General features: G+C 36.1%; 2 protein-coding genes and 13 non-coding genes across 21 annotated transcripts; 8 read left to right on the forward strand and 7 right to left on the reverse strand.

The window, feature by feature from the left end:
* Positions 1–2,752: 2,752 nt before the first annotated feature.
* Positions 2,753–2,948, forward strand: F54E4.6. Its single transcript, NR_072557.1, has one exon. It is a non-coding gene; the product is annotated as an Unclassified non-coding RNA F54E4.6 (non-coding RNA).
* F54E4.10 lies at positions 2,826–2,948 on the reverse strand. Its single transcript, NR_072558.1, has one exon. It is a non-coding gene; the product is annotated as an Unclassified non-coding RNA F54E4.10 (non-coding RNA).
* Positions 2,949–3,988: 1,040 nt separating this feature from the next.
* F54E4.13 lies at positions 3,989–4,197 on the forward strand. Its single transcript, NR_072559.1, has one exon. It is a non-coding gene; the product is annotated as an Unclassified non-coding RNA F54E4.13 (non-coding RNA).
* Positions 4,158–8,309, reverse strand: F54E4.4 (ShKT domain-containing protein). The gene is made up of 11 exons (NM_078033.3): positions 8,174–8,309; positions 6,905–6,987; positions 6,776–6,851; positions 6,163–6,274; positions 5,875–6,112; positions 5,650–5,820; positions 5,497–5,593; positions 5,058–5,191; positions 4,925–5,008; positions 4,610–4,838; positions 4,158–4,317 (listed from the first exon to the last, which is right to left on the reverse strand). The coding sequence occupies exons 1-11, from the start codon at positions 8,301–8,303 to the stop codon at positions 4,208–4,210; spliced, it is 1,464 nt and encodes a 487-aa protein (NP_510434.2). The 5' UTR covers positions 8,304–8,309; the 3' UTR covers positions 4,158–4,207.
* A 673-nt stretch (positions 8,310–8,982) lies between these two features.
* Positions 8,983–9,109, forward strand: F54E4.7. The gene has a single exon (NR_072560.1). It is a non-coding gene; the product is annotated as an Unclassified non-coding RNA F54E4.7 (non-coding RNA).
* Positions 9,110–12,048: 2,939 nt separating this feature from the next.
* On the reverse strand, positions 12,049–12,388 carry F54E4.9. The gene has a single exon (NR_072561.1). It is a non-coding gene; the product is annotated as an Unclassified non-coding RNA F54E4.9 (non-coding RNA).
* Positions 12,182–12,327, forward strand: F54E4.15. Its single transcript, NR_072562.1, has one exon. It is a non-coding gene; the product is annotated as an Unclassified non-coding RNA F54E4.15 (non-coding RNA).
* Positions 12,389–14,365: 1,977 nt separating the features above from the next.
* On the forward strand, positions 14,366–14,509 carry C26G2.6. Its single transcript, NR_072563.1, has one exon. It is a non-coding gene; the product is annotated as an Unclassified non-coding RNA C26G2.6 (non-coding RNA).
* C26G2.8 lies at positions 14,366–14,509 on the reverse strand. The gene has a single exon (NR_072564.1). It is a non-coding gene; the product is annotated as an Unclassified non-coding RNA C26G2.8 (non-coding RNA).
* A 1,775-nt stretch (positions 14,510–16,284) lies between these two features.
* On the reverse strand, positions 16,285–16,472 carry C26G2.11. Its single transcript, NR_102237.1, has one exon. It is a non-coding gene; the product is annotated as a small nucleolar RNA C26G2.11 (small nucleolar RNA).
* Positions 16,473–16,476: 4 nt separating this feature from the next.
* Positions 16,477–16,700, forward strand: C26G2.4. Its single transcript, NR_072565.1, has one exon. It is a non-coding gene; the product is annotated as an Unclassified non-coding RNA C26G2.4 (non-coding RNA).
* On the reverse strand, positions 16,567–16,700 carry C26G2.5. The gene has a single exon (NR_072566.1). It is a non-coding gene; the product is annotated as an Unclassified non-coding RNA C26G2.5 (non-coding RNA).
* Positions 16,701–17,439: 739 nt separating this feature from the next.
* C26G2.3 lies at positions 17,440–17,680 on the reverse strand. Its single transcript, NR_072567.1, has one exon. It is a non-coding gene; the product is annotated as an Unclassified non-coding RNA C26G2.3 (non-coding RNA).
* A 104-nt stretch (positions 17,681–17,784) lies between these two features.
* Positions 17,785–25,682, forward strand: syg-2 (the record flags this gene model as incomplete). 7 transcript variants are annotated; one of them, NM_001322663.4, is made up of 23 exons in its annotated part: positions 17,785–18,049; positions 18,186–18,312; positions 18,814–18,937; positions 18,999–19,192; positions 19,491–19,663; positions 19,726–19,849; positions 19,910–19,988; positions 20,032–20,113; positions 20,161–20,299; positions 20,602–20,735; positions 20,783–20,821; positions 21,163–21,319; positions 21,367–21,550; positions 21,914–22,056; positions 22,111–22,397; positions 22,841–22,977; positions 23,028–23,343; positions 23,508–23,783; positions 23,834–24,104; positions 24,246–24,400; positions 24,450–24,531; positions 24,583–24,647; positions 25,231–25,675. In NM_001322663.4, 23 exons carry the CDS (start codon positions 17,807–17,809, stop codon positions 25,390–25,392), a joined length of 3,693 nt encoding a protein of 1,230 aa, NP_001309674.1. The 7 variants fall into 7 exon arrangements, with proteins under 7 accessions (NP_001309674.1, NP_001309467.1, NP_001380194.1 ...); NM_001322664.3 differs by lacking the exon at positions 20,783–20,821 and having other exon boundaries at positions 25,231–25,682; NM_001322665.4 differs by lacking the exons at positions 17,785–18,049; positions 18,186–18,312; positions 18,814–18,937; positions 18,999–19,192; positions 19,491–19,663 and having other exon boundaries at positions 19,771–19,849; positions 25,231–25,392.
* On the forward strand, positions 18,504–18,752 carry C26G2.9. Its single transcript, NR_072568.1, has one exon. It is a non-coding gene; the product is annotated as an Unclassified non-coding RNA C26G2.9 (non-coding RNA).
* Positions 25,683–25,952: the final 270 nt, after the last annotated feature.

Raw genomic sequence — 25,952 nt, forward strand, 5'->3', positions numbered from 1 at the left:
TGGATTCTAGGGAGTGTTTTTTATTTGCCAGAAAGTATGGAAGGAAGTTTTTTTACTGCTTTGCTGAAAACAGATTTTACAGTTACAGGAATAATGCCACAAATGTGACACTGAACTTTCCGGGGTAATTTTTAATTTTAAACAAATTTGTGAAAACATGAAAATTCTTATTAAGGTCTAGACAATTTGGTCTCTACAAAATATAAAACTCACAAAATCTGGCAGCTGAGGTTTGCAAACTTTAAAAATACGAAGAGCAAAAATTACACTCAAAATATTAAAGCTGCGTTGTGTGTACGCCTAAATATGATCCGCATTTTTATCGGAAAACACTGCAAAAAGGCAAAAAGGCAAAAATCAGAACCCCAACCAATATCAGGCTGCCGACATCTCACGGATTCCGCTCACAGTTATGTTTTCCTCGCAGCGGGCGGGACAGCTCGCAGTTGCGAGTCGAACATAGCGGCGCGCGGAACCCGTGAGATGTCGGCGGCCTTATATATGTTGGGGTTCTGATTTTTGCCTTTTCCCCGTGACTTGACGAGAAACGTACACGCCACTCAGTTTTAATATTTTGAGTGTACCATAATGTTAACCGTAAAACATTTGTTGACTCCAAGCTTATTTTTTGAAGTTCGAGTACGAAATTATACTAACTGAAAACACCTATCAACTTTCGTAGTATCAATATAATAGTTCTGAAATTTTAAAAAACGTGAAAATTACAGCTTAACAAAAAGTTTCATCGCGGAGCTCGAACAATGTCGGTTGATTTTAGTCTGCACAGTGTTGGAAAAAACTAGCTAGACAAGGTCTAATCATACAGACCCTAATACCATTTTGATGTTTTGAAATTTTTGAACTTATGTACTTTTTTTTTAAATTTAACTTGCGGCCTTTTTGCAAGACCGCAAGTTAAATTTTATTATAAAACCAAAAATCCCATCCTAATGACACCTTCTATTGCCTACATATAATAGATGCAAATGATATATGTAGCTAATAACATAACTAATAGGTTGTACAACTGACATTTCTTGTTTTGTGGCAGCATCTGATGGCATGTTTACCTTATGTCTTCCTTTGGAAAAAACACGAGCTTATCTTAGTAAAATCTGGAAAACGCGCTGAGTAATTTGAAACTCATTGCAATAGTTTTAGGATAAGAACTAGGTAAATGAATAAAAGAAAGGAAAAAATGATTTCATCGGGAGGAAAAAATCCGAAAAAAACACACACTATTGACACTCTGAATAGTAAAACGTAACCGATAGCCGTTAGCTCATTGTTTGTGTGTGTGCGCACCATTGCCTCTGCTTCAATTACCAATTACTGACAATGAATTCAAATCGACTAGCAATTCAATTCACAAATCTAGTTTTTATAGATTTCTAGGGATTTCGAATTTTCAAAGCGCGGAATGTTTAATGTGAAATTTGGAATTTGAAATTCGGATTTTCGACTTTGAAATTGACAGCCGGAAATTTGCAATTCATTCTCATTCTCTATTTCATGTCTATTTCATCCGGAAACAATCTTGTATATGTTGTAATAATGTTGTTGGTGATGGAGATTTGATGAATAATTAACGTGGATAATGTTGCCGACAACATAGAAGAGCAACAAGTGACAACTGATCGATGAAGCATTTGTCTGAGGCAACCACCTAAGTTTTGACTTTTAGTAGTTGCTAAGGGGAATTTCTGAGTAATAGTTTTTGAGAAACCTTTGTGGGAGGCGACCTACAACTTCGTGGGATGCGACTTATACCTTTGTGGGAGTGAACTTACACTTTTGTGGGAGGCGACATATACCTTTGTGGGAGGCGACATATACCTTTGTGGGAGGCGACCAGCACCTTTGTGAGCGGCGACCTACACCTTTGTGGGAGGCGACCTACACCTTTGTGAGAGACGACATACACCGTTTTTGAAAATCAATTTACAAGGCGACCTAACCACCTCCTACCAACATCTCAACTAAGACGGCCTATAATTTTTAGAGCCATCTCTATTTTTTAGGTGAAATGCCTTGTAAGTAGAGAAGCGGAAAATTGAACGCCTGCCTGGAAAATTTCAAAATTTCTAATATCACAAAGCACCTTGAAACATACAAGTTTCATAATTTTAATCCGAAGCCAAACGTTAAATCTAAGACGAAACCAGCTGAGTCTTAACCTGAAGCTTGAAAATAATCCTTCTGTTCGCAGTTTAAAAACGCTTTTCTCTAAACCCTCATAGGTTTCGATTTTTGATGTAGCAAAAACCTAATCAGAAGCCTAAAAAAATGTTCCAAGAATGTGCAAGAAATGTTTCATGTCAATAGACAAAATAAATCAAGAAATGAAAAAAAAGTTTAACAAAACTATCGATAGAAAAGTTTTTCAAAAAAAATCAGTTGTGATGGAACATGAATTCCCAAGAAAGCAGAACAGTTATTTTTTCAAAAAGCAAATCTATTCATTGAATGACTTTTTTCACCAATGCCTAGGTGAACAACGAAAAGACGAGATCTCCAAAAAAAAAAACATAAATCCCTTGTGAAAAGACTTGTGAAAAGCCAATTTTTTCAAACCAAATTGTGTTTTCATGGAAAGCTGAACGAAACCGAACCAAAACCAGTTGAATGATAAAACGCTTTCGACGCCAACAGCGCTTCTCTTCTTTCCGAGTTTTTTTTTTCCTTTCTCTCCTGCTCACCAAAATACTGCAACGTTTTAGTGAGAGCAACAGCGGCGGGGATCCACAGTTAGGCAGAAAAAAAACACATCATGCACTACTTCTGTTGCCTACTCTACTCTGAAGAGTGAGAGAGAAACGGGGCAAGAATTTTTTTCCCAGAGCAGTGTTTTGGCAGGGTCCGTGGAAAAAAAAAGAAGAAGAGGAGATTTGCTTTCTTCGCGTCGCCGTCCTTCTCTCCGTTTTCCTCCCAACTTCCCGCGCCTTTTTTCTTTTCACTGCCAATGTTTCTTTGTGCTGCTCTTCTGCCTCTTTCATCTCCACCCCTCCTCCCCGCCTTCTCTACTTATTGAGCAGTAATTCCAATTGCGACGTGAGCACTCAGAAATGAGAAAAAAAAGAAGAAGAAGCAGGAGTAGGAGCAGAAGACGTAAAAAAAACGACGAAAAATGCATAAAGAGTGGAAAAAAGAGAAATGGAAATTTGAGAATGGAGATATAATTTCAAAAGAGGGAGAGAGACAGGAAATGGAGTGTTAAAGTACTGAGAAATAAAATTCAAACATTAAACAAGAAAAATAGCTCAAATTTAAACAGGCTGAAAGAGCATGGAAAAGGAAATTCAGAGAAGGATCCTAAAGATGGAATGGAAACAAACAAAATTTTCAGTAAAAGGTAGAGGGTATCCCCAACACTTTCGAAAACCTGAAACGATTTGCTTAAGTTAGAAAATTATGAAAAAGTTTTGAGATAACAGGGAAGCGGAGTTAGAAGTGAACTCACTATCAGACTTCAGAAAAATTTAATTCAAAAGTTTATGTTTTTTTTTCGAAGAAAAACTAGCTTAAAGTTTTCACGAGGACCTAGGTGGTTCTATTCGTGTTTGAGAGCTTATTCTGATTTTTACAGGAAATTTCGGCCTTAAAATAGAACAAACGTGATCCAAACTTGGTCCCAAAAAAACTCCAAAACTTATGTACCAAGTACAAGCAATCCGGCAAAAAAATGTAGGGCGATTGGGCCCTATTTAACACTCTTAGTTTTACTTATGTTAAGATTTTTTTGTGGATTTTAAAATTACAATTTACTGGAAGCTTTTGAAGTTATTTTTTTCATGTCTTATGGTGAAATTTTGGAAAAAAATCACTATCTGAAATAAATTTATTGAATGCATAAATACGTGAAATATTTTATCATAATCAAAGTGATTTTTTCATTTATTATTATATTTCACAATTTCTTTTAATTCTAACAAGTCAAAAATATGAATATTTTTGTAAAACTAACTACTGTGCCATTTGTGATCATCAGTCGACCTCCATCGCGCTAATAATCCCGAATAAAAACTGATTAAACAATGCGAAAAGAGAAGCGCCACCGCTTTGGAAAACGAAACTTGGCAAACAAATCTCTATTTGCGTGGCTTACCGCTAGCTTAGCAAGTGGTTAGATGGAGAAGAGTAGCTAACTGATCCGATACTTCAAAATATTTATTTAGACACATAAAGCATTTTTCTCTGAACAAATTAATTAACAGACTCGGCAGGCGAGTCGACAATTCGGCAACATATAATTCGCATTTGATGAGCATTCGCCAATGTGAGCCCAGTAATTGCATAAGTTGTGGCCGTTGTCGCAACCTGGAATTTGATTCTTTCATTTTTAACTTTTTATGATAGAGATAGAATTCTAAAGTCGATGTGAAGAACTAAAAGATCGGAAGTCAAGTGGAGCGGTTTTTTCCCGAAATCAAGTCTATGTACACTGAATGTCGTTGAAAACATAAGAAAATTGAGAAACCACACGAAAACACATTTATCTTCCTATCTTCTCGGTACAAATCATAAATCTAACTACATAGCATTGCTATCATAAACCCCTAGGAATTTCTGGAATTTTTGGCAAAAAAAATGTAATGAACATTTGGCTTACCTGGTCTTGGTGTGGGCGCATAAACTGTGTTAACTTGCTCTCCACACGATTTACAAGACTTTTGACAATTGGGTCTCATATAAAACGGATTGCTTTGGCATTCTCCAAGTACAGCCCAGAAGCTGCACTCCTTGTAATAATCTTTACATTTATCAGCTGTCGTAGTTGTGGCTACAGTAGTGGTTGTTGTTGGCGTAGTGGTAGTTGTTGGAGTTGTGGTTGTATAAATCTGTTTAAGAAAGTAGAAATATATACTAATAATGCTAATAATACTAATAAAATAAAAATGTAGAAATCAAAGTCGCGGTTACTCACTCTATTAGCTTTGTTAGTAGTTGTAGACTGAGTTCTTCTGAATCCACTAGCCGGAGGAGTATAAGGACGTGTATACTTTTTTCTCTTCAAGTGATTTAATGTTAGCATATTAGGTTTATTAAGATGGACTCACTGTAGTAGTAGTTGTGGGTAAAGTTGTAGTAATTGTTGTTGGTTTTGGTGTAGTTGTTGTAGTTGTAATAATTACAGTAGTAGTTGGTAATGTGCAGTTAATCCCAGTTGAAATACAATTGTCGGCATTTCCCACTAAATGTTGTGAAAAATTATACTTTATTTAACATAAACCTATAAAAATAAACTATCATGTTTCAAAAAAAAGAAAAGAAAAAGAAATGCACAAAATTTTTGTATCTAACTTTTTTGTTGCATGTATCGAACTTTCATACTTGAATTTAACACTTTTATTTACTGCATTTTTTTGTTAATCGGCGTCACTTCTCAAGCAACTTAACTTTAGCCGAGTTCCTAAACTGGCAAGCTACTGCAAATTCTAGATATAGTCCGAATGGTATAAAGACCGTTTAGAATAATTTTAAAAATTTTAAACTCACATGCACAATCACACGTCCCGCAGGTTTTTGCACAGTTCAACTTCATCCAGAATGGGTTTCTACTGCATTCTCCCGTCGTTGCCCAAAAACAACAGAGCTGGAAAGAAATTTAAACACTTTAGATGAATTGAGAAATTTGAAACAAAATTTTACACTGTGTTTATCCTCGCAGACTTTTGGCGTTGGAATTGGTGCTGGCGTTGTTGTGGTTGTACCGATAAAATCCAATTTTCTCTTGACGATTCGTACCATTTCTGCGTTTTTGTTCTGATTTACACGAGAAATTTTGAAAATTCCTCCAGTTCGATCGTCAGATACTCGACTCTGCAAATTGTAATGTTTCCTGAAAATATGTATATTTTTAAATTATAGTTTTACCATATTTTCCGCTTGTGCAAAACGAGATTTTTTCGGTCTAAACTGTCTGACAGATACTGGTGTCACTGTAAAATCATCTTCGGTCACAAGAGTTGGATGTGGTGGGTTTGTGGTTGAAGTTACTGTTTGTGTAGTTACTGTAGTTGTAGCTGATACTGTAGACGTTATTGTGGTCAATGGGGTAGTTGTTGTAGATTCTATAGTTGTTGGGAGAAAATTTAAACTTTTTGCCAAAATTCTGAAATATTATTTATTCCAGATAAATATGTTTTTATAATGCTCACAAACCTTTCTTCCTGCGAATTCACAAATGATAATCTTTTTTTCGGTTTTTTTGTCGATAGAAATCGCTTCTCAGCCATGTAACGCAATTCGAACGCTTCAATGCACAAAGGAGGTACTGAAAATTAGCTTTGTGAATGGAATAAATGCGGGAAAAGCGGACGATCTTCTGCATTTTGAGATAACAAAGCGACAACAAAGTAAACTAAATGTTCAACTTTTTCCATGCAATTAGACTTTACAATTTACTTTTAGGGTATTTATTGTAGTAAGTGTATATGATAATTTAATTATGCCGAGCCATAAACGTTAAGATTTTTTCTTTGAACAGCTTGGTGTTATACCAGAATATTTTTGGCGTTTGAAAAAGGTGCGCGACTTTGAAAGATTCTTTAAATTAATATGGCAATTCGGAATGTTTAAATACATCTTAAATTTTTCTAAAATCCCCAATCATGCAAAAATGTCCGTTTCGCAGCAATCGGAATTTTATAACTGAAAAATTTTGTTGATGGGACTTTTTCAAAAAATATTGGGTGCTGTGTATATGTGAGCATAGAAAATGTTAGAAAACTTGCAAAGTTGAAACTTAAGTTTTTTAAGCACTACTTTTGCATACCTTCAAAGCAGGATATTTCGTCTGTCCGATTCCCCATTACCCTTATCCCACAGGCATTTCCAAATCCGAGCGAAGCCTAAAAGTTAAGAAATCGTGTACTTGTATATAATAACTCAATAATAAACGTACATGATTGCATTCTGCACACTTCACTCCTTTTTCTTCACTCAGAAAAGTTACCAGTGATCCATCTGGCAGCTGTACGGGCGAACCTGGAAATAATGCAATTGGGTGTTGTTCGCAGGTGACTTACTCGGCAAGTCGGGCCGGCTTTCCAGGGCACACTGCCAGCTTTCCACGGCACATTAGGCCATTTTACCCTCTTTTTCCTAAAATTCCGCCACACATTGCTGCACTTCGTCACACTCTGCTGCACTTTGCCGTACTTTGCTGCAGTTTGCCGCACATTGCCGCAGTTTGCCGCATTTTACTGCGTTCAGTCTCATTTTGCTGCAATTCACTGCATCGGAGCCTATCTTTATGTTCTTCTTCAGCTAACGACCTCATCAGCGTAATTTTCAAAACATCAAAACTTACATTATCAATCAAAGAAATTCCGAATAAGTTTTTGGAAGCCCTTCACGGGCTGTTCATATCAGTTATTGTATATCAAATGTTTAAACGTATATTCTTTATTAGTCCTGCGTGCAGCACTAATTATCGGGCTACTTTCGAATGCAGAACTATTAGAGACTGCAGTATTAATGAAGACTGTAGCATTAATTTTCGAACGCCTTTTAGAAAAAGGGGTGCCGCAATAATAGAGAAAAAACGGTAAGTTGTGAAAAGTATAAAATCATTTGAATTCGAAACATTCACCATGCCAGCAGCAAAGTTTCTCCCGTTTACCAAAAACTTTGCCAATTTTTATTATTTTTAGACATAATAAATTTGAGACCTAACTCAACTTTTCAGTATACTTTGGAACTTCTCTATCTGTAAATAGAAGCCCTCAGCATTTTTTGTGGCTAATAACAAAAAAATGTTGTATGTGTGGTAGACTAATTAGTTAATTGACTGTTGTTGCAACAAACATAGCTTTATATGGGCGCTATGTAGTCTCCAAAATTATGACCACGGTGTTATCATTCGCGACCTTTCTTAACAGTTCTAATAGTTAGCATCTCACGCGACCAGCATGGCTCAACAGGTTAAATGGAACACAACAACGGAACACACATCAGGATCGACTTCACAATAAAAACTTCAGTGTGCGGCAGAGTTTGGCAATGCACAGAAATGTGCAGCAGAGTGCAGCATAGTGCAGCAGAGTACGGCAGTGTGCGGCAACAAGCGCACACACACCGACTTTTGCTTTTTTTTAGCTTTCCCACGGGTAGTTGTTGAAAGCTGTGGGATGTGCCCTGGAAAGCTGGGCCGATTTGCCAAGTTACTTACAGATATATGCATTATTTGCAATAAATTCATAAATACTTGGTATAACTGTTGGAATCGCCCTTCGTCGGTGTGCAGATGTAACAATATGAAATAATGAAGTTGCTATGAATAATCGAAATATCACCGACATATCTGAAACGTGGAATCATTTTTTTTGAAGGACAGAGTTGTTGAAATTTTATATAGTTTTGAAAAAGCAAAAGACATAAATCCAAAATATTGCAAAAACTAAACTTCTAATTAAACTATTGGAAGAAGAGAAAATTGTAAAAATATTGCTCGAACTTTTCAAAAACTTGGCAACAATCATCGTGGCAATAGTCTGAGAGAAACTTGGCAATCTGCTTATGTTACCAAATGATTGCCACCCGCAGATATACGGCTATTCAAAAAATATGAAAAAGAATAACTATAAATCTACAAAACCTTTAAGGTTCAAAATGTTGCCATCCGCCTAATGTGAGAAACTCAAGCGAATGATATTACAGTGATGGGTTTCCGCTCGGAATTCCATCTCATTTTTTATTCGATTCGATTTCAATTGAATCATTCAAGTGATCTCCTTTAAAATTCGGTGTGATTTAGTGGCGCTATCCACACTTGGCTTTTGCGGAGGAGGCAGCAAAAAAACGAAACGCCTCTTGAAAATTTTGCATTTCTTTGTCTATCAGAATGTTTCTGGATCCGAGTGGCTAGCAAAAAAATGAAATGAAATCTTGAAGATCATAAATTAGGAATTTTAGAAGTGAAAGGAGAAATTCAAAAAAAAAGGAAAAGTTGTGTTAGCTGCAAAATGACTGTGAACAGAAAAAAGAGTGCATCTCCATGCTTTTCAAAGACCAGCGCCCGAATATGTAGATGCAGACACAGTGGGAGAGAAGAACTGACCGCATTTAACATGGTAAGTGTGAAAGAAGCGGTTAGTGGAAATGAACAGTTTTCAAAGCATTTAAGTATACGTTTTACAGAAAGCATAAGAAGCTAAAATGAAAAAGCGTGAACGAAAAAACAAGAAATTTCAGATGGGAACGGTTTGAAAAGCGAACACATCACTAGAACATAAAACTGTGCAACAAAATGGAATATCCGTCTGGGCTACTGAATGAATGTTTCATTATAAAGCGTTTGGATTAATAAATCGAGAAACATATTGCTATTCAGTTTAGCGGGAATAGATAGCTAATTAACAAAACTAACAGAAAAGGTGTAGATCCTGTATTGAAAGACATATTGAAACTTTGAAAACATTATGAACATCACCATATTTATGGTATTTTTTTTAATTAGAAGGGTATGTTGTACTTCCTCAGTTAGTTTTGAACCCGATTTTTAAAGAAGTTTAAAAACAAAATGTGGCGACGAACTAACAAAAACTGCGAATTGTACAATTTTATAAAATACTAGAACATTGTCCGGACTACGGTATTTCACTAGTGGTGAAAAACCAAAAGTGATCTAACGTACAGTGCGCGCGCTTGCTATATGACCCCTATAGGACCCTAGTACATATTTTAAAAATTTATGTTAGAGGAGTATTGATACAAATTAATTAGCCAGTTTTTCAATTTAACGAAGCTATTTTGGTTATATTCATTTGAAGAGTAAAATGGCTAGGAGGGAAATGTGAAAAAATGGTAACAATTACAAAACTTGAAAAAAACACTTTGCATTAATTGCAACAAGCGGAAATTTAACATACGGAAATAAAAAAATTGGTAAACCTTTCAAAAACACGAAAAGATGCTAGAATAAACGTTTTACTGCAGTGATTTATGCTAGTGACTTTTGTGGTTTTTGACTACGATTAGGTGCTGAAACAATGTCGGTATGGTTTGGAGATTATATGCTTGTTTTAGTAGTACGCTATTCCATAAATAATCTAGAGGACATTGAGGCTCTTGAATTAGCCCAAGCCGGTACTGTAACAATAACGGTTGGCATATGGGACTTTTTCCGGAAAGTTATAATTTGTTCTTCTATTATACTTTAAAACACTTCAATTTACCGAAAGGTGAATTTAACGTTTTTTCTATAGTAACAAATTGTGTGACAAACGGAAAAATTTCATACCATAGCAGACATCAAAGAAACACAGTTTACAATTTCAATAGTTGAAGTGAACAAAATAAAAAATTTGTTAAGCTGGAAACAAAAAAATTTTAAAACAAGCTAGCTGCATTTACTGATTCACAGAGCAGTTCAATATATTAGCGACTCTGTCAGAATAAAGCAAAACATTCGAAAAGTTGAAAAGATTCACCAAGCTTCCCATATCCCTAACGCCTCGCTTTCTCCCCCATTCCCACAATTTCCCTACAGGCTAGTGTTTCAAAGTTGAAGAAATGGCAATGTCAAAAATATGCCGGCATGCTCCTTGGGGAGTTTTTGCGCGAAAATCCATGTTTGAAACACGACAATTTTGAAACACTTGAAATTTCCCACCATTTTCTCATCCTTTCCCGGCAATCTTTTAGAAGTGTCCGTATGCGTGTATACTCACTTGTATGTTTATATTTACCGTAGAGGAAACTAATATTGAACTATGCTAGTTTCCGAACGTCCGGTCTAGTTTACATTTTGGATTTTGATCATATACGGGGGCTAAGTTATCATGGTCGCTAATTACTTATTGTGGAAGGAAAAGTCAAGCAGAAATCTTTAGATTTAATCTTTATTCACCAGTCAAAAAATTTTAATCAGAACTTTTATGTTTTCAAAATCTGCAGTTTCCATCTCTCATTTTGAATGACGACACACCTTTTTTTTAGTCCACTTTCAGAAAGCTTCACGGTTCACGTACTCCCTATACCTCGTTTGAATCTCTTCACTCTTTCATTTGTTTTTCTGTAACAGAATAGCTTTTTTTTTCAGATTGAATAAGTCTTGATATGATTCTTTTTTCGCACGTTCTAGTTTATTCAAAAATAATGTAAAATCAGGTGCTATTCAGGTTTGTATACTACATCGAGCTTTTTTTTTTGGAAATTGAAGCTGAGAATCTGTTTGAGGTTAACGTCAACATACTTCCTCTTCCAAGTGGGTTATTAATGTGAAGAATCTAGCAAAAATTAACTAAAATGTCTGAAAACTGAAAACTTCTTGGATGAAATTTGCTGAAAGGTTTGATACTGCTAGTAAACCCAAAAATGTGGAAGTTTGAACCAACAGAATTTTTTATAGCTTCGTAACGATTTTAAATTTTCATAACCATAATTTGACAAAAAAAGTAACTTCTTGAAAATTATTTCCAGAAACTACGAACCCAACAAAAATACTGTAAGATTTTCAGACCGCGCTTTATTAGCTTCTCATTTCAACTGATTATCTTTGTGTTAGAATTTTTTCACGATTCAATAATAATTTTGAAAAGACATTTTTAAAGTTTTTGTTACACTATTCCACAGTATTCCACACTTTTCAATTTGATCTACAAAAAAAATATAGTTTTTCGTATTGAAGACGGTGGTGTCGTATGCCTTAATAAAAAACTCTTGATTCAGTTAATCTGTAAGTATTGAATTTTCAGAGTTCTATTAAATCCACTAAAAAGGTATGTTTCTATTGGATCAACTGTAAAATTGTTCAACGTGTTTTATACTACAAAAATACTTTTTAATTAGATTTTTCGGTTTATTAAATTTTCATCAAAATATTTAAAAACAACAATTTTTTTAACTATTTCGAGAAAAACTCTCCCTAAAATGCTGACGTTATTTTTATGAATAATACTGTATACTAATGAGCTATGTCACATCTTCATAACACGTTTTTGCATTTTCGCTAATGAGTTTTCACAAGTCAAGCTCAATCAAAACTTGACAGTGAATCTTCGTGTATCTTCAATCGAATCCTCTGCCAATAGAATTAAAATAGAATGTTAATACTAATTAATGCTCTTCCTCCAATAGTTCCATCCCATCTGTTCTTTTTCCTGCCGCCACCCACCGCAACCAGAAATTGCGACATTTTTATTTGTGATGAGGCGGAGGAGGAGAAGGAGGAGACGATGTAATACTCAATTTTCAAATGAGGCACATTCAATAACCAGCGTTGCTTCACTGATTCGATTATGTCGCCAGCGGTCAGCAATCACGGTCCCAGTGGGGCGATGGGGAGGGCATACTGCTAAAGCTTATTATGCAAATCAGGTCTAGGCAATTCTTTCAATGGACTCATTCAATAACCACAGCATTTCCCTCACGCTCAACAAATCTTTGGCGAATGAAAATGTAATGCTCAACCCCAAAACCTAGGTTGACTAACTCGGCGAGAGAGAGAAGCAAAGAGAAAGAGCACTTTTCATTTGATACACTTTTCAAAATGTTTTTAAATGGATGTTGGCAAAATGGCCATCGAGAGGTGTAGGTTGCAATATGTTTTGTTGAGCCAGTCCTGTGGAAATGTATATGCACCATTGCTCTGAACCACGGGCTCTGAAAACTTGATCCCCCTTTTTTGTTCTGTTTTGGTTTACATCAGGCTTGTTTTTTTTTTAATTTGAAGTTTTATCAGATCTTTTCAAAAGCTAAAAAAGCGTATTGTACTAGATTTTTAAAAATTTAACGCGTTCCCATTTCCATATCACAGTGGCGATCTCCTTTCACTTGATCAATTCTACTGCAGAACTTTAAAAAGTTTCAGATTAGTAGGAAACCGGGAACTGAAAAAGTCGATAAAGTCGAAAAATAAAATTTAAAATAAAATTGCTAAACAATTTTTTTTTCGATTTGTTTTAAACTTGTTTCAGTTTTTTTTCCAGTTTCCGGTTATTTTGAGTGAATTTATTCATTTTTTTTAATTTAAGAAATTTTCAGTTTTTATTCGGAGCTCAACAAACTTAGCTCTGGGTTTCTTACGGTACATAATGTGCAGTTTGTGCAATATTTTAACTGCGGTTTTTTATTCTTATTAATTAATATTCAATTCTTGTGCAAAAAATATAACAGCATTGTTTTTGTAAACGAGTTACTTCCAAAAAACTGTTTCGGAACTGTTTTCAACAAATTTTAGAAAATTATTCAATCAAATTGTTCTCAAATTTTAGCTAAAACTCTGAAACCTAATAAGCTAATAATTATTCCAATCAACGACTAGCCATAAAACTTCCAGGAAATCTTGAAAAAAAAACCACATAACGTGGGAAAAATCTATACATCCGGAAAATTGGAGCAATTTTTTCTTTTCACATTAGGTCGTGTTTATGTGATATCTTATTTTGTCAAAAAAATTATGCATATTTTTCTAAATGTTTTCTTGATTTTTCTATTTATATATAGGAATTTTTGTATGTTTTCGGGTTAAAAGTTAGGTGAAAATAACGCTATAATAATAATAATAATAAGATAAGGAATTAGAATTGAGTTTTCTTGTGCGTTTTGACATTTTATTTCCATTCAATTTTAACTTTATCGCTTTTTTGACTATTCGCAATATAACCGTTCGTAGATATTTTGCAAAACCCTACAAAGTTGTCGTTGCCCATATCTTGACTGTTTTTTTTGCATTAAATTTATTAATACAAGTATTAAAGTGCTAATACAAGTAAAGTAGTATTCATTTAACTCATATTATATTATACATAGAAACCAGAATTAGAAGAATAAAATAAGTAAGGTTAGGTGTATAAAATTATGGTGAAATGAGCATATAGACCTGAAAAGGCGGTTAGAAAAACAAAAAACTCTAGTTCAAGAAAGTTCGGAAACAGTATATTTAAAAAAAATTGTGATTTTATCATTCACAGTCAAAAAGTGATAGCTTTGAAAAAATAGGCAAAAAATAAGCCAAACATTTTCTATGATTTGTATGAATATTTTAATTGTATTCCGATTAACTTTAACTTAACATTTATATGTTCGCAACTGGTTGCAAAATCTTTGGCTAAAAAATTTCAAAGCCTAAATTTTCTATAGTACTTTATTATACTGCGCAGAGATTTTTTGGAAATCAATTTTTGTGTTTTTAAGGATCAGTAAATTTTTTTAAACGTTGTAATTTATGATCAGTCTACAGTAACAATTAGATCAAAAAACAATACTTGCCGTTTCGTAAAAAACTTTGTTGTAGTCAAAAAATCACACATCTTGTGCCTCCCATCTAAAAACTCTGAGAAGCTAGGAACTGAGAAGCCAGGACCGTTGAAACGATAGCTCATGCTCTGGGAATAAAATGGATAGAATGGATAGCATAGCGGTGTGGGTTTTTGCATGTTTTTTTTTGCCATTCGCCACCCCTCCCCGTCCTTTTTATCTAACTTTATTCTTGCTAGTCTGGCAAGCGTAAATTGCGATTTACTCGGTGAAGAATCATGTATTCACGGCTTGCTGCATCAACTCTTTCCTTTTCCCTCTATTCCTATTTCCTCCCAATTCGCCGCCGCGTTTGGAAAAATTTGTTATTTATTCTAACTGCTCCAAGTACAAATCCTCGTGTTCAGTTCCCATAATCAAACTGTGTGTATGTGCTGCAGAGATGTTTCATTCATGAATTTCTTCCGTTTTTGTGCGTAGTTAAGCTTCTTCTACTACTTTTTTTCCATCTTCTTCTGCATCTCACCCATCCGAATGTTGTAAATAACTTTTGTTGCTCAAACAACTTCTCACTTCAATTTGCATAACTATTTGTTTTAATCAACTTTTTTCTTCAAAATCGTAACGGTGAAAACTGCATCCAATTTATTCGTTAAAGGTAAAGCAAACACTAGTGAAGATAAATTATGTTTGAAGAAGAGGGGGGGGAGATGTGGGAGAACGAAATCCAAAACCAACCGTTCCATACTTCTTATTCAGACCTCCCTCATTGCATCTAATTTATATTCGAAAATTCTTGAGCTCACCGCATGTTATGAGCACTGGAAGTAACTGCCACTTGAAAACTAATTAAATTGCATTGATGACAAATCCTTTTGGTGCTCAAGTTGTCGCGGAAATTCGATTGACTCAAGGTTTCCGGTTGAGGCTTCTGATTTTCGAAATAATGAGTCCAAACATTGTTGAACAAACAATTTGAGTTTTTGTCATAATTTGCGTGGTAGATTAGTAAAAAATGTTTATTGTAAACTGTTGTAAAAATACTTTGCTCTTTTGGTATCATTGTTTGACCTTTAGCAGGATAAACAATTTCCCAAAAAAGGATGGTTAAAATTTGTGTTCTTGTTTCATGATGTTAAGTGCCCACAATAATTGAAAAATGAAATTTTCAATTGAGTACTGTTTGTCAACAAAAAAATTGCCAAGCTGCTCATCCTACAAAATAAAGGTTCGATTTTTTTTTCAATTTTCTCTCACAACACCTATTATGGGAAAAAGTATATTTTTTAAACTGTTCCTATATCTGTTCAACAGTTTTAAGTAGAAACTGTTCAAAAAAATTTATATCGATTTTTTGAGTATTCTTTGTATATTAACTGCTTTTTAGGGCAACGTAATTTGTCAGGTATGCTTGAATGTATCACAATTTTACTAAACTGTCGCAATTTTGTTAACTCAAATAATTTTCAGCACGGTTCACATTTGCGTATACAGTTTTTTACTTGCACTTCCTCCCATAAATGTATATAATGTATTAGTTCCTCATAAGAACAAACTCATAAACTATAAATCAGAGTTAAAGTGAGCAAGTGGTGTCAGAGTGTCCCATTTTGGTTTGATCTAAGTTGATCCACGAGAATCACCGGAATTTAGGCGCAGACTTTACGTCTTATCTCAAATGGTAAAAATCAATGATCGCTGAATCCCTTTTCGTTAAAAAAAATCAACTTTTTCGTTGAAAACTATAGCCTTCTGTTACAAATATAGTTTGTTTTTACAACATTTATGAATTTTTTTGATGTTTTGGGTCTATTGCGTCATAGAAGTATGCAGAGCACTGTTATAGAAGAATGTGTTACACACTGTGTAATGAACTAGCAGAAAACAAATATTTCACGAAAATTCCAAAGAAACCATATTAATTTTGTTTCAGAAAAGGACAACAGAGATATGAGCTGCCAAAGTTGGGCAATAGGGGTCTACTGCTTCATAATTTGTATACTGTGTCAGCCTGGAAACTTTCCACAAAACACACCCCTAGACTTTGAAAAAATCAAACAAGCGACCCTATTGTAACATTTAACTCCAATTCTTGTTTCCCATCAAACAGCTATAATTCACCAATGTTTCTGTTTGATACCTGCAAAGAAAAGTCACAAAATCATTGTCATTTGGACCTTTTCATCTCCCCCCTCTTCGCTCATTCACCACGCAGTAAACCCCCCTTTTCTCTTTGCGATAAAGTAACGAGATGTGCACAATTTGTGTGCAGTAAGAAAGAAGCAAAAGAAGAAGAAGAAGGAGAAGAAGAAGGAAGGTACGGCAGTTGTCCTCTCCAAGATAAAGGATGAGAAACACCGTCAGCTGCTTACCCTCGAACACCTCCGTAGCTCCGCATTAATTCTCTGTCCACTCTCGAAGGCTCTCGAGTAAATTTCGGCGGCGGCGACGATGAGTTCATTTCTCTTTTTCAGTGAGCCGACATCGCTTTTGTTTTATTTCTCAAACGACTATTTCACTATCAACTAGAACTCTCCCTGTTGAAAATATGTACCCCTATTTCTCAGATCCATGATTTCTAGTCAGCTATCTGTTACGAGATGTATCTCTTGCTCTGAGATGTTGTAGGACGAGTAGTGTTTTACAAGACAAGTAATTTGATATACTTGACCGCTACACCTATCACACTTTAAGAGTTTCACCTGGTGAAGGTTGAGAACTAACCCTTCTGAAACAGAAACACTTTTTGGTTACTGTTTTTTTTGTTGCAAAATTCACTTCTCTAGTTTCACCTATAATGTGCAAGTTTTTCCAAATTTTGCCTACCTGTTAACCACGTGTTTAGTTTCCGATGACCTATGCAATTGCAGGTACACTCTAAAAAATCTCTTATCTTGTGTGAACTTTTTTTTCAATTTTTGTTGTGTCAATCTATTTTTATGCCATACTGGTTTTTTCCTTAATTTTTGGTAGTCCTCCTTCCCCCAGCATACTTAATTTTTTAATGACAGTTGGGTGTCACTATCTTCCTGGCTGGGAAATTTTTTTTTGTCTTTGGTTTACATTAATCAATTTCAATATCGATTGAATAATTCTTTTGAAAAATTTGCTCTAAAAATTATGTCACTTTATTACTTATGTATTGGCTAAATATTTAGCAATAGATCAAAGTCAAAAATAACTTAACCAAAACAAAATAAATGTACATCTGGTGATTGAAGTCGCCGTGGGACCCAAGAGAGAATGAAAAGAAATAGAGCAATCGGTGGCTGAGCTTTACAATATGATGGCGGGAGGGGGAGGTCCCGGCTCATTATAAAATACAGCTTTTTATGTAAATATATCACTTTGAATCATCTGGTCCTTGACGACGCGTATTCATTATTCTTACCACCATCTGCTAGCTAACAAATCGTGCTTTATTTCCATAATGCGGCTACCGTTTGATCTAAATTTCTGTACGATTCTCTTGAGAATCTGTGTTCTCAAAAACCCTGTGAACCGAGAAGCTTTCCGCTTGTTGCATTTTCCCATTTACTCTTTTTCTTGATCGTTTCAAATCTTCTAAACAAACGCTAAATTTTTCAGACGTGGAGTGATTCCAATGCTTTCACAAGCCATATTACTATGGCTTTTTGGAAGCATTCACATTAGCAGTCAATTTTTTCTTGAGTCACCGTCAAACCTCTCCACAATTGCCGGCGAAAGTATAACTTTTCGGTGTTCAGCTGAGAAAAGCCCTGAGCCTATAGTCTACAGTCAGTGGAAATCGAATACCGGCTCATTACTGGGTTATCATCAAGAAGGCATCTTGCCAGGTCATCAAGGAAGATTCAGTTACATTAAAGTAAGTCTTTAGGCATTTTGAAACATACACTCTATTCCATTGCATATCCATTAGTTTTATAACGAATGCAGTAATTTCATTCAAAAGTTCAACGTTCTAAAAGGAGTAGGACAAATCAAATTATCGCATATTTCAGCAAAATGCGGAAGAACTTCACCTCAAAATCACTCACGTCAATCTTGATGATGATGGAGAGTATGAGTGTCAGATGTTACACCCGGAAGAGGGGCCGATCCGCGCGAAATCGTTTTTAAACATTATTGGTAAGTTAATTAGCCGAGTGTTTATATTTGAAAATCAGAGGCAGTTAAAAAATTTTGAAACAATTTTTTTCCTGATTATCAAGATAAAAATTCTTAAATTAGCTTGTGAAATAAAGGCAATGGCAATGACATCAAGAAAATTCAGTAAAAACCCTGTTATTAATCTTCCACGCAGGCTCAAATCTGTGCCAGCACCAAAGTTATAAGTTTTTCTAATTTCGGGGGGGGGGGGGGGCAAGATAGCTCAGTCGGTAGTGGTGGCCGCTAACAATCTGGAAGTCACGGTTCAAGTCCGGTCTCACACCCAAGGTTCACCTAGCCTTTATTCGAAAGTGGAGCAATCCACGACTGGATTATCCGCCACAGTCCTCGGCTAAGACGTGGCTTAAATTATTGCCCAGTGGAAGCACTACCAGGCAGTGTACCTGACTCCCAGATCCGCAGTGCATAGCACTTGAAAAACGGATCGTCTTTTAATCTTTTTAATCCTTCTATTTCCAGTCCCACCTCAACTCGTCTACTTCTCCAACTACCAACCCAACTCTATCATCGCCGTGAAGGAGAACACCCCGTTGAATATCACATGTGTCGTGCCGAATGTGAAGCCAGAGCCTGAAGTTTTATGGTGATCAATATAAATATAATATACTTTCAGCGAGTCATAAAACACAAATCATTTTTTATAGGTACATGGACGGCAAAGTGATGAGCAGAGATGTCAAACAAGCGTCTACGCCGCATCTCAATAAAACGTTCACAGTTTACACTAGTCTCGTTGTTCAATCAGATAGAAACGATCATGGGAAGGTGATCACTTGTGAGGCATTTCAGAAGGAGACGGACATTAGAATTACAACAAATACAACATTAGATGTGCTTTGTGAGTTTTTACCTGTTCGAAATGTTTTAAATGTATGTCTAACATCCGAAGTTTACATACATAGAACATGTACACTTTGAGATTAAAAAAACTAAAAATAGTGGTGCGCGGAACCCGGTAGCTGTCGGCCCATCAGTCAACTCAGACTTTAGGACAATTTTAAAAATTGTCTTTCAAAACATCGTTTTTTGGGCGCAGCACTTTTGTTGTTTTAGTGTAGGCTTTTTAAAGCCTAATCACCCTCCTAACTTGAATATTTTTCACTTTAATTTGTAATCAACAAACTATATCATTTCAGTTCCACCATCTGACCCAACTGTAGAAATCCTGAGAAATCCGAGTGCATTGAGATCCGGAGATAACGTGACGATTGCATGCTCAGTGACTGGCGGTAATCCGCCGCCAGATGTTTTCTGGTACCATGAGAACAAAAGGTTGCAATCGCACTCCACTCTCGACACGCGAAGCAAGGTTCGTTGCGTAATCTATCATCAATTACCATTAGCTCTTCATTATATTCGTTTCTTTTATAGGAGATCAAAAATATATACTCATTCATCGCGAGTCAAAACGATAACATGGCCGAATACGAGTGTCGTGCCAATAACAGCCGGACGGGGAACCCAAAAAGAAAAGCAATGAAGTTGGAAGTGAATTGTACGTTTTGAAAGAAAAAAAACAAGGAATGTGATTTTTTTTTCAATCTGAAAATTTAAGACCCGCCAGCAAGTGTTGAACTATTTGGGGAAAGTAACATTCGATACGGGAGTAGTGCAAATATTCAGTGCAAATCTCTGTAAGTTAACTCAGTTTGTGGCTAGGCCAATATTTTTTTTCAGACCATCTAATCCTGCTTCTCAAATCACATGGATTATTAATGGGCGCTCTGTACCAACACCAACCCAACGAGAATTTGTTGTGGTAAATTGTTCAAACTTTCAAGTTCAATAATTTTTTTTTGATTCCAGGAAAACGGAATTGTGTCCAGCTCAAACGTTTCCGTGCACTCGAATGAACTATCTGTCGAAGCCCACCAAATCAACGTGGAGTGCATGGCGACGAATCCCGAAGGATCTTCAGCTAAGCAGCATGTTATTAAAATTATCGGTGAGTTTTGAAACATTGAGAGTAGGGCTGGCATATTTGACGTCCGGTCGTTCGATTTTGGAACGTTGAGAATTTTCCGAGGGGTAGTTTCTCACGGCGGCCGACAATTTCCGAGTTTAGCCACTCATTATGAACATTATTACGAAACTATATGATTAAGTATAGTGAGTGGCCAAACTCGGAAATTGTCGGCCGCCGTGAAATACTACCCCTCGGAAAATTCTTAATATTCCAAAACCGACCGGCAAATATGCCAGCCCTAATTGATAGTGCTACTAATTTTTATACTGTAACAATTACAGCTCCACCAAAAGCCCCAATCATCACTGGACTGGAGGACAGAAAGTTTTTTGAAGGCGACATTGTGAACGTAACTTGTGAAGCTCAAGGTGGAAATCCGTTGGCTGAACTTTCATGGTATCGTGGGAGTGAGAAGGTTGGTGTCTAAATGCGTTCTGAAATTTTTTAAACAAAGAATTTAAGCACCTGGTGAAAGGGAGAAAAAAGATGAAGTGGTCACAGGTAAAAAAAAAACTGGTGATGAGTTTGTTATGCTTATGTGAAGTTGTGATAATGAACTTTTTCCGCTTCTCAAAAAATGTCTTCTATTTTTTCCGCTTCACTCTTTTTATTGAATGTGGTGTAAATTGTGAACTTTTTGGATTTTGGATTTTTACTTTTTTTTTTGCTTTCAAACCGTTGCGTAAATTTGGTTAATTTTTTCAATTGATGCTGAAATGCAAAAACTTTAATAAAGTTTATATAATAGTTACAAAAAAACCAAGAACTCTTTTAAAAATGCTTAATGTTTTGACAATTATATTTCACTTTTCCCAATTCCATGACTACTTTTACATTTACAGGTTAACGGCGCACACAATGAAGTTGCTGGTTTTTCATCATACTCTACTTTGGCTCTTCGAGTTGACCGAACAATGAACACCCAACGACTCAAATGTGAAGCAACTAATGCAGCACTAGATGAACCTTTGATAGAGTCTCAGTATTTATCAGTATATTGTAAGAATTGGGTCCAGATTTTAAGTAAAACAAATTACGATGTTTAGATCCACCGCGTCGTGTTTTGATCAGGCCTGCCGACAGTGGGGATCAGAGACTTTTGGTTGGAAAATCTGCGAGATTAGTTTGCGGAACATTGTCCTCTAACCCTGCAGCTCATATTTCGTGGCAGTTTTCTCGAGCAACTGATGACAACAAAGTGCATCTTGGAGATGTTAGCCTGAATGAAACGTATGTGGAAAAGTGCTTGCTTTAAAACACCCAAAAAACCTCTATACCACCAAATTTTACGTGGTGTCAGAGTGACTCATTTTGGCTTGATCTACGTTGATCTACAAAAAAGCGGGAGAAGATACGCAGAGTTTTCAACTGATTTCGTATGATTAAAAACGTGCTGACGTCACATATTTTTGGGCAAAAAGTTCCCCATTTTTTGTAGATCAAAGCGTGATGGGGTAGTATGGCACCACGTGAAATTTTAGAATTACACTTCTCGAAACATTCTTTTAATATTTTTTAATGGTTAGAACTTACGAAAGTTTAATTTGAAAATGTTCCGACTAGAGCTTTATCTCAAAATGAAAGCATTTTCAGCACGAGAGACAATGGTTTCAACGTGGAAAATGTGCTTTCTTTCACCCCAACTGAAGAATATGACGGCACAGTTGTCCACTGCATTGCTAATCATCCAGAATGGAAGCACTCCGTAAACACTTCATTCCCACTCAACGTCATGTGTAAGTTGAACTTATTTCTAAATTTATCTTATTATTTGACAATTCTAATTCCAGATCCTCCAAAAATGCTTGTCAATGATCCAGTCACCGTTGTAATGTCCGAAGGAGATTCTTTTAAAGAAAATCTAACAGTCCGTGGTAACCCTGCAATTTCATTGTGGCAATGGAGGAAAAATGGAGTTCCATTCGATCACACAATTGGAAGAGTTTTTGCGAGAGGAGCCGTTCTTTCGGGAAAGCAACTTTTAAGCACAGATGCTGGAGTGTATACTTTAACGGCAACCAATAGTGTTGGCAGTACCAATATAACGATCAAATTGGCAGTGGAGTACAGTGCAAGGGTAGGTACCAATACTGACCAGTTGTCAGCTGCATGTGTGGTAGATGGTGTCATAAATCAAGATCACGCCTGTCCATTACTCTCGAGTGTGAGGTGACCTTTCCAGTGGCACTAGGTGTCAGCAACTGTTCAGCAGAAAAAGTCACAAATCTATTGAGAAAACGACCACAGATTGTAATTTTGATAAGAAAAGCAAATTGCTCGGTTTCAAAAAAAATCTATTACTTGTGGGATGCTTGTTTCAATTCGTACTACTCAGCCATATACAGGGTGGTCCATATTTATGGACCACCCTGTAGAATACGAAAGGAAAATGGAAATAAATTTGGAGAGGTATGAGATTAAGAATAAACAAATGCGAAAAAACAGGATAAAGCAGGAATATTTTACAGATTTCCAAACTTTTTGACAAACCTATGTATATCAATCTAAGCATTTTTGCAGATAACAAGCATTTCTACTCCGGTCATCGCCGCAACTGGAGATACTGTTTTACTTGAATGTGAGGCTGATGGAGAACCTAGCAAAGCGAATATGATCCACTGGTACAAAAATGGAGAGATTCTGGCTGCTCAACATAGGTATTCTGTTAAAAAATTATACATCGTTTCACCTAAAAAAGATTATTCAGGGGGCACAAGAAAGCGATTCTAAGATTGAACGCTACCGAGCAGCAATCTGGAGAGTACACTTGTAAAGCGGACAACGGAATTGGAGTTCCTGCGGAAGGGCAAACATTTTTACTAGTGAACTCTGCGCCAAGAGTGTTGCCTGTAGCTAGATATGCAAAAACTGCTGGAATTCTCGGAGGAGTTGCAAAGGCCAGATGTAAAGTGTATGCAGTGCCAACTGTCGAGTTTGTTTGGGAGAAGGATGAGCAGTTGATAAAGAAGAATAGCTCAAAGTATTCAATTGTGAATACTCAAATTGATTATTCAACATACGAGGTAAGCTTTTTCTAATATTAAAAGTGGATGAAAATTCGACTAACATTTTTTTTTCAAAAACAGGCCTACATGGGACATTTTTCAAATCTGCAGTTTTTCTCTGACAATATATTAATAAGCTATAATTTTGCTAGCATGTTGATTGATACTATAAAATTTTACAGAGCACTCTTTGGATCAAAAACATTGTACCCGACGACTACACCAAGAAAGTAAAGTGTATTGCTCGGAATAGTTTTGGAACGGATCACTTATCGATTCCAATCATTCCACCAACTCACCCAGATGAACCTTTCAACCTAACAATGACAAATTCCACTTTGAATACTATCTCCGTTGCATGGGAACCTAGATTTGATGGTGGCTCTGATCAAATCTTTGAAGTCAAGTATAGAAGACAAAATGACGATTTGATCCATCTAGTGAACACAACGCATACGGTAATTTTCAGTTAAAAGTTTTACTCAACAGCAATACATTTTTTTTCCAGAACCTTAGACTCTCCGGTTTGGCGACAGCAAACACATATTTCTTCCAAATCAGATCTATTAATGCCAGAGGATTTGCATCTAGTTGGACGTCTCCAGTGATTTTTGCAACGTTGAATGAAGATGGGGTAAACGTGGCAATGATCCGGAACGAGAAGTTGAAACTGACCACTTGGATTCCATACATTTTGATTTTCATCGTTCTTTTCATGCTGTTGAATGTTGTTATTTGCTGTTTCGTATGCAACAGGACGAAAAAGAGGAAGTTAAGAGGTTAGTTTGATTTGGTTTTGGGATTTTAGATGTTAATTGATAGCATTCTTATTTTTGCCGATTTTTGTTTTCATTTCACTGATATGATACCATACGAAAAATTCAATCTGATCACAAAGTTATAACAATTGTATTGTTCAGAGAAAACCGAAATGGCACGAACAGCAATTAACGGCGGTGACGTGCGGCAAGTTCAAATGTACGGAACAATGATGGGAAATGATGGAATGTCACGGCGCGATATTGATGACCGCCCGGAAATGAGCGAGGATGAACATTCCGTGCGAACGATGATTGTAACTTTGAACCTGTTCCTTTAACTCTCAATATTTTTTTTATTTTCAGGAAGTCTCACCCAATGGTTACATGCAACCAATTGAGCCCATGCTTTATGAAAGCACTGGCCTACTGGAATACGATTATCAAAGTAAGAGCTTTAATAAGTTGTTAGTAACTGAATTTTTGATGAATTTTTCAGCGCGGAGCTACATGGGCAGTTCACAAGGTACAAGGAGTATGACGTATGCAAATGTTCCATATCCGGTAAGTTTTTTCACGATTTATTGCGATATAATCATACCACTCCGTTGATCTTCGATCTTTTTACAGCCAGGATTTACCAGAATACCTAATTTAACTTAGACTATTAGCGGCTGCAAAAAATATTTGGAAATATATACTATAGTGCTCCGAGCTGAGTAAGGCGCGAAACGCCGGCCTCACGCCGACGCCGCTGTGCGAGTGCAAAGAAGTGCGAAATTATTTGAAGCGGCCGACACGTTCGGGGTTCCGCAGCTTGGCGTAAAACGAATAGCTTTGTGTGAGCTCAACGTAGTGCGAAAATGTAGTTATTTAGAAGCGGCCGACACGTTCGAGGTTCCGCGCTGCACTATATATTTGAATACAAGCGGCGTGAGTGATGACGGCGCGGACGCCGTTGCGGCGACCTCATGGGAGCCCTGATATACGAAATAGAATTATTTTCAAGAGTTTTGTTTTAATTTCCATGTGAGTTATCCAAAAAAAAACTAAAACCAAAAGATAAAAAACGAAGCCCTGATTAAATTTGCGTTGATTGAATACTCAAAAAATTGACACTATTCAAACTTTTATGTAATTTTTCTAGGAACCACCTCAGCCGAGCTACCACTCAAACTGGAATTCCCTGCAGCGGCAGTCAAACAATAACACAAGTCCGCAACATCATCTTTCAACGTTCATAAATCCGAACATGGGAGTTCGAGCGGGGCCGATCAATTACGCACAACTTGACGGCGATCTTGTTTAGCCCCCCTCATTATTATGCCTTTTGCTTCCGGAGTGACTTTTGCTCCGCGTGCTCATTTATCCAAATTTGTCCCTATCCAATTTTCATCCAATTGTGCGGGTCTTTCAAATCAAGTCAATTCAATTCAAATATGGAGAAACGAATCGCAGCCAAAAATGAGAATACATTCCGATGATTTTTTTTGTGTATTGCCTAATTTAATGATTAATCAAAATAGGATTGATTTTTTTAATGTTGTTTTTTCTTCCTTTTTTTACAAACCTCATTATTTAATGAATGTTTTTTATTAACCCAGGCTCATTACAACCAAAAAAATACATGCCATAAAAGGTACATGCGCCGCATATGCTTGGATTTGAGTAGAGTCGTCATGTTATATTTTACGGTAATGACGATCGGCTGGCCAACCAGATATGTAATTGCTTTATAATAAAAGTTCTAGGGTGTTGCTACCTATTTTTCCCAAATTTTTTCGCACGTATAGTGCATACTATAGTTTTGTTTCAATAGTTTATCAATATAATTTAGAGACTGCTTATTGTTTTAGCGTAGCTACTTTT

This window comes from Caenorhabditis elegans, chromosome X (assembly GCF_000002985.6).
Source record: "Caenorhabditis elegans chromosome X".
NCBI classification, from domain to species: Eukaryota; Metazoa; Nematoda; class Chromadorea; order Rhabditida; family Rhabditidae; genus Caenorhabditis; species Caenorhabditis elegans.